The sequence below is a fragment of the Pimephales promelas genome, chromosome 9 (assembly GCF_988280905.1).
Source record: "Pimephales promelas chromosome 9, fPimPro1.hap1.1, whole genome shotgun sequence".
Classification (NCBI taxonomy): domain Eukaryota; kingdom Metazoa; phylum Chordata; class Actinopteri; order Cypriniformes; family Leuciscidae; genus Pimephales; species Pimephales promelas.
Genome location: NC_142777.1, coordinates 37764336 through 37772128, shown reverse-complemented (window position 1 = coordinate 37772128; position 7793 = coordinate 37764336). Strand labels below are relative to the sequence as shown.

At 41.8% G+C, this 7793-nt stretch overlaps 1 protein-coding gene across 1 annotated transcript; it reads left to right on the top strand.

The window, feature by feature from the left end:
- Positions 1-1197: 1197 nt before the first annotated feature.
- On the top strand, positions 1198-5201 carry adra2da (adrenergic, alpha-2D-, receptor a). Its single transcript, XM_039655043.2, has one exon. It carries the CDS (start codon positions 1489-1491, stop codon positions 2695-2697), a length of 1209 nt encoding a protein of 402 aa, XP_039510977.1. The 5' UTR covers positions 1198-1488; the 3' UTR covers positions 2698-5201.
- The last annotated feature ends 2592 nt before the right edge of the window (positions 5202-7793 follow it).

The window sequence follows — 7793 nt, the reverse complement described above, 5'->3', positions numbered from 1 at the left end:
TAAAGCCCTTTGAACAGTTTGCACTGAAACTCTCGTTTGGTCCCCATTGAAGTCCATTATATGGAGAAAATCCTGGAATGTTTTCATCAAAAACCTTCATTTATTTTCGACTGAAGAAAGAAAGATATGGACATCTTGGATGACATGGGGGCGAGTAAATTATCAGCAAACGTTTTTTGTTTTTAAAGTAAACTACTCCTTTAATACGTTGCACTGCCATCTTAAAATTAATACAATTTAATTAATGATAAAGTATAAATTTGCCTTCAGACAGTTTCACTTGACATTACAATTGTTGTGCTGAAAGTCATGAAACTTGGTGCTTCTTAGATCGAGAATAATGCTGATATTTCTAAATAGAGTAGCTCAATAAACTGCAAAAACTGATGTAGGCCTATTTTTAACAGTATTACATAAACTAATTAGATCATATTCTGCTTTTATCAGAAAAAAAGTCTTCCTTGTGCTGAAAGAGAAAGGGAAAAACATGAAAATCAATGAAAAGCACTGGGTTTTGTGTAAACGCTGCATAAGCGATTTCTTGCTAAAGTTATTTTTACACACAAACGGCAGCAGTTTCATGAAAGGACCCAGAAATCAAAACTCAAACAAATATAAATTCACACGGGACAATCAAAGACAACAGTGCCGAGGAAGAGGTTATGCTGGAAACTGAGACAAAGATTTATAAAACATTATCACTCTCTCTCTCTCTATGTGTGTGTGTGTGTGTGTGTGTTTAATTATAAATGAAAGAAGAAATATTAATGCAATAGGTTCAGAGAAAGAGCAGCATCAACAGCCAGCGGGTGAGAAGACTGAACCAAAATAAATAAATTATATTTCAGAAGTAAACAGTGAGCGAAACGAAATATTGTTGAAATTCGTTGAGAAACGCATTAAAAAAAATGGGATTTATGATGGAGAATTTGGAGAAAAGTAAGCTGTGAAACTTGGCCAGAGGAATGCGTGTGTGTGTGTGTGTGTGCGTGCTTTAGGGTTAACCTACTGTGTGTGAGTGTCTATCTGTGTTAGGGTTAGTGTGTGTATGAGTGTGTGTGCGTGTTTGTTTGAGTATGTGTCTATGCGTTTGAATGTGTCTGAGTGTGTGTGTGTTCAGCGATGGGTTGGACTCCAGCATGACGTCACGTGATTAGCTCCAGCTCGAGCTCACACATCTGAACACTCAGTCCGGTGTGGAGCGCGTGTGTGTGTAGAACTCGCGTGCGCGTCTCTGGAGCGTGCCCGGCAGAACGCGCGCAGCTACTCTGGAATTATATTTCTTCTCCGTGTCGAAACCGGACAGGGATTTTTTTTAAAAAAAAGTCTTTGCGCGCGCGATGAGCAGCTTTAACCTCGCAAGCATGAGACGATCGCGTCCGCAGAGCGCACTGACAGCTCAAGTTTTTCCCGCGTCATTACATCAGTGCACTGGTGACACCACCTAACTGGAAACACTAACCTGACTGTGAGAAAGATGGACTCAGCATGGATGTGACTCAGTCCAATGCAACGGAAAACATCACCTCAAAACCATGGCCGTACACGGACACGGCCGCCGCGTTCATCATCCTCGTGGTCTCCATCATCATCCTGCTCACCATCGTCGGGAACGTGTTGGTTATCGTCGCGGTTCTGACCAGCCGCGCGCTCCGCGCGCCACAGAACCTCTTCCTCGTGTCGCTCGCGTGCGCGGACATCCTCGTGGCCACCCTCGTGATCCCGTTTTCACTCGCCAACGAGGTCATGGGACACTGGTACTTCGGCAGCACCTGGTGCGCGTTTTACCTGGCTCTGGATGTGCTGTTCTGCACATCCTCCATCGTGCACCTGTGCGCCATCAGCTTGGATAGGTACTGGTCCGTCACCAAAGCGGTGAGCTACAACTTAAAGAGGACACCAAAGCGCATTAAGACGATGATCGCGGTGGTGTGGGTCATTTCAGCCGTCATCTCATTCCCACCCCTCATCATGACCAAACACAACGAGACGGAGTGTTTAATCAACGACGAGACCTGGTACATCCTCTCCTCGTGCGTCGTGTCGTTTTTCGCGCCGGGGTTCATCATGATCACGGTGTACTGTAAAATATACCGCGTCGCCAAACAGCGCTCGTCCACCGTATTCGTGGCGAAGAACGGGTTGGAGAGGCAGCCTTCGCAATCCGAGACGTGCTTCGTGCGTAAAGCCAAGTTCGAGAAGGAGTCTCCGAGCACCAACAGCTCCGACAGCAACCAGGGGCAGGAGGAGTTGGACGATATCGATCTGGAGGAGAGCGCGACTTCGGACAGCAAACACAAGAGCTCGCGCTTCTCCAAGCGCAAGGTGGACGGCGCGCGCTGCGGTGGCGCGCAGAGGGCTTGCAGGATCTCCTGGGCTTCCCATCAGGAGCAGAGCAGCAAACAGCTCGCCGTGGTGTCCAAAACCAAAGTGGCTCAGATGCGAGAGAAGCGCTTCACCTTCGTGCTGGCTGTGGTGATGGGGGTGTTTGTCCTCTGCTGGTTCCCGTTCTTCTTCACCTACAGTCTCCAGGCCATCTGCGGGGAGAGATGCGAGCCGCCCGTCGCGCTGTTCAAACTCTTCTTCTGGATCGGATACTGTAACAGCTCGGTCAATCCCATCATTTACACGATTTTCAACAGGGACTTTAGGAAGTCTATTAAGAAAATCGTTTGCGTGACGACGCAGCACACCTGACCTGACCCGACCCGACCTGAGAGACTCGTGTTCGGACACGTTTAAATGTGTGAATGACAACAAACCGAGTGGAATCTGCTAAATACTTTTACCTTTTCTTTTTTTTTTAAGCAATTAAGTGTTTCTTCGCTCATCACAGTCTTGGAAACCATTCATCATGTCTTGCATGTCAAATATTATATAACATCATATTTAATAAAATATTGGATTCTCGAGCTGACAGATATATTAATTTACGAATATGAATCTCAAGCTAAATGGTCCATTCCCTTGTTCCATTAAGATTTATACATGGAATTATACGTGCCCATACCTGAAGAAACACTCTATGTGTTTTAATTAACTGGGTTAAGTATGAAGTCATCAATTGTTTTATCATTTAAAACCCAACTAAGCTATATTTCTTTAAAACACGCCACCTGGTTTGATTGTTTTTCCTAATGCAATGTCATTCACACATTAAATAATTCTTGGTGCCACTGATGTACATAACGTTTGTATATATTAAGTGAGAAATAACTGACTTACATGTTATCAAAACTCCCTGTAAATATTGCCTATAAAATGTATAAATGTAAAAAAAGGGCATTAAATATTAAATTGTGCTGTAGGCTATATTTTCCACAGTTTAGTTGATTTAGTGTTTATTAAATGTTAGATGTTTGTTTTCTGGATAATTATGTGGTTATTGTATTAAATATTATTATTATTATAGGAGACCGGGGCTAGTTGTCTCAGTAACTGTGACATCATCAGGCAAAGGGCCAATTATAACGTGTATGTTGCTTTTAAACACCTTCAAAATTGCCTTAAATTAGTATCTGTGCAATTTATTTATTTTTTAATTGCGATTTTAGAAAAAAGGGTGTTATCCTTGACTTGAAGTCTGATTATATGCGTATCAAACTCTGAAAAAAAAAGAAGATTTATAGAATACATGACGTCCCAGGTGAAAAAGATGTACAATTAAGTGTATTAAAAATCTACTTAAATATGTTTTTAGTACAATACAAATATAATGTAAAACATTTTTAATACACTTAATTGGACGTCTTTTTTACCTGGGCTAAATGTTTAAATTTAACGCAATAACGCCAGGAGTCAACAACAGTGTGTTTTCAGGTCAAAAGTTGGAGGTTTGGGGCAAGTTGTCACATTTTTTATGCACAGCTATTTTTAAATGTTTTCTATTTCTGTTGCCAAAAGGATGAATTTTATGTGTTATTTGGTACATTTTTACTTTTTCATGAATTGTTTACAGCCCTTTTTGGTACAAAAGGTCATCTTTTTTCTTTCTCTCTTTCTGTGGGAAATAAAAGCATGAATGTTAAGTAACTTTTTTACATTCCAGATATTAAGATTTGTGTCCATACGGACTTAAACCTGACCTCAGAAATATATTATAGAAATAAAACTAACCCGGTCTCTATCTGTGGGGAACTAAAAGGGCTGTCAATGTCGACTAAGAGAAGCTTTCCCATAACTCTCTTAAAGGCTCTTAGTGACTATAAGAAACATAAATGACTTGTTTCACACACACACACACACACACACACAGAGAGAGAGAGAGAGAGAGAGAGAGAGAGAAGGTTGTTTCTAATTCAAGACTGGTAGGCTACAGCTAAAGGACATAGTATCTGATGAATGCACACTGTAATCCATCATATTTTGTATCTTAATCTAAAGTCGGACTATATTTCTGCATTCAGCCAGGACTGACGTCTCCAGAAGAGGATTTATCTTAAAAGCGCTGTCACAAATTGAGATGCTTTTCCTGAAACTACTCTTATCACGATCTAAACCCCTTCACAAACAAAACATGCAGCCTAGAAGAGGTCCAAACCTTCCTACAGAAAACCAACAACACCCTGCTATAAATGTCCATCTATGTGAAAGGTCATGCTTAAACTGCATCATACCACACACACACACACACACACACACACCGGCTCCATCCACCAGAAAGCAATGCATGGATTAGCGGGGCCTCAGCCAGTCAGGGGCCTCGACTCGAGCTCTGCAGTTTCCTGATAGCCAAGGATCTGTCAGAGTACAATTACAAAGAAACAGTGCTTGAGTGACTTTTGGCAACAAATGTAGTTCGTCCCACACACCTCCGCTTGTTGCCGTCTACATTACTCACTACATATTGTCTCCCTTGGAATGAGTCTTCATGTGTTTTAGGCTCTACTAAAACAGGTTTTTCTGCTTGAATGTTGATTATTTTCGTCATATTCTCCATTGTTGCGGCTCCTCTCTTCCCAGTCTGTCAGTAACGCTCTGTTTACTTCCTGTCTCTATGAAGCCCCTCCTTCCGAGAAGTGAGTGATTCAGTGAGTGAGTGAGTGACTGATTCAGTAAGTGTGTGAGTGATTCAGTGAGTGACTGATTCAGTGAGTGACTCAGTAAGTGAGCAAGTGATTCAGTGAGTGAGTGAGCAAGTGATTCAGTGAGTGAGTGATTCAGTGAGTGAGTGTATCAGTAAGTGAGTGAGTGAGTGAATGATTCAGTGAGTGAGTGAGTGAGTGATTCAGTGAGTGAGTGTGCAAGTGATTTGGTGAGTGATTCAGTGAGTGAGTGAGTGAGTGATTCAGTAAGTGAGTGAGTGATTGAGTGAGTGACTGATTCAGTGAGTGATTCAGTAAGTGAGTGAGCGATTCAGTGAGTGAGTGAATGATTCAGTGAGTGAGTGATTCAGTGAGTGAGCAAGTGATTCAGTGAGTGATTCAGTGAGTGAGTGAGTGAGTCAGTGAGTGAGTGATTCAGTGAGTGACTGATTCAGTGAGTGAGTGAGTGAGTGATTTGGTCAGTGAGTGAGTGAACGATTCAGTGAGTGAGTGATTCAGAGAGTGAGCAAGTGATTCAGTGAGTGAGTTAGTGAATCAGTGAGTGAGTGATTCAGTGAGTGACTGATTCAGTGAGTGATTCAGTAAGTAAGTAAGTAAGTGAGTGATTCAGTAAGTGAGTGAGTCCGTTGATGGATAAATCGATAGATAGATACGTTTGAGGTGAACCTGTTTTCATGAGATTTGCCCAAACATCAACGGTTAAATAAATAAGCTAACAAAAACCATTTCCCATGATCAGCGAATCACAAATAGAAACCCCAGCATGTCGTCTGACGAGGTCTCTGGTGTAGTTCAGGGCTGGAAACAGAGGTCAGAGGTCAAATAAGAGACTCTGATGAGGGCCTATTGTCTGAGACCTGGCAGTGGGGATACAATAAATGCTCTATTTATATCTGTTGTGGAATTTGTCTTCTGTCCTTCTTCTCTGGACGGGTTTGGCCCAGATCCAGCCATGCTGGGTTAGAAATCCCACACCACACAGGAACCCTGTGTGGTGTGGGATTTCTAACCCAGCATGGCATACACTCACATTCAATGCATGAGAAAAACAGGACCTCCGAATGCCTCTGGTTTCCTCGCGCACCCTGATGATTCTGATCTGATGGTCTCTGAAACACAGCCAGAACCTCACATCATTTCCTGATACAATACTTCTGCATTAGTATTTCACACTGGGGAGTTTGTGTGCAGATTATTAGCATAATTCCATGTATTGTGACTAATATTTACAGATTGCAATAGGTTTGATTTCTTTGAAGTGAAAGGTCATTCGCTTCCAGCTATAGTGAGAAAACTGTTATTAGTGTGAAAAAGAATAACTAATTATAGAAGCTTGTTTCTGTAATTGTGACTTTTTCCTCACAACTGTGTTTATTTCTCACAACTGGGAGTATAAACTTGTAATAGGGTGTTAATGTCTTGCAATTCTGACTTTTTCTTTTAGAATTGCAAATAATTCTAAGAATAATTCTGAGTTTACATCACATCAATTCTGTATATTGTTCCTGCCACTTTATCTCACTTATCCTCCCTTCGAGTTTATATCTTTCCATTCTGAGTTTGCATCTTGCATTCTTGATCTTAATGAATCACTCACTCACTGAATCACTCAATGAATCCCTCACTGAATCTCTCACTCACTGAATCACTCACTCACCTAATTAGTCACTCACTGAATCACTCACTCACTCACTGAATCACTCTCACTCACTCACTCACTGAATCCCTCACTCACTGAATCACTCAATGAATCACTCACTCACTCACTCACTGAATCACTCAATCCCTCACTCAATTAATCCCTCACTGAATCACTCACTCACTGTATCACTCACTCACTGAATAACTCACTCAACTAATTACTCACTCACTGAATCATTCACTCACTCACTCACTCACTCACTCACTCACTGAATCACTCTCACTCACTCAATCACTCAATCACCAAATTACGCACTCACTTTATCACTAACTAAATTACTCACTCACTGAATCACTCATTCACTCATTGAATCACTCAGTCACTCAATCACTCAGTCACTGAATCACTAACTCACTGAATCACTCAATCCCTCACTCAATGAATCCCTCACTTAATCTCTTACTCACTGAATCCCTCAATCCCTCACTCAATGAATCCCTCACTGAATCTCTCACTCACTGAATCCCTCACTCACTGAATCATTCACTCACCTAATTTCTCACTCACTGAATCACTCATTCACTGAATCACTCTCACTCACTCACTCACTCTCACTCACTCACTCACTGAATCACTCAATCACTGAATCACTCACTGAATCACTCACTCACCTAATTACTCACTCACTGAATCCCTCATTCACTCATTGAATCACTCAGTCACTCAATCACTCAGTCACTGAATCACTAACTCACTGAATCACTCAATCCCTCACTCAATGAATCCCTCACTTAATCTCTCACTCACTGAATCCCTCAATCCCTCACTCAATGAATCCCTCACTGAATCTCTCGCTCACTGAATCCCTCACTCACTGAATCATTCACTCACCTAATTTCTCACTCACTGAATCACTCATTCACTGAATCACTCACTGAATCACTCTCACTCACTCACTGAATCACTCAATCACTGAATCACTCACTGAATCACTCACTCACCTAATTACTCACTCACTGAATCACTCATTCACTCACTGAATCACTCAGTCACTGAATCACTCAGTAACACACTCACTGAATCAATCACTCACTGAATCACTAACT

Excerpts from the sequence above, each read along its gene's own strand:
- adra2da (XM_039655043.2), top strand. The coding sequence starts at position 1,489 with ATGGATGTGACTCAGTCCAATGCAACGGAAAACATCACCTCAAAACCA.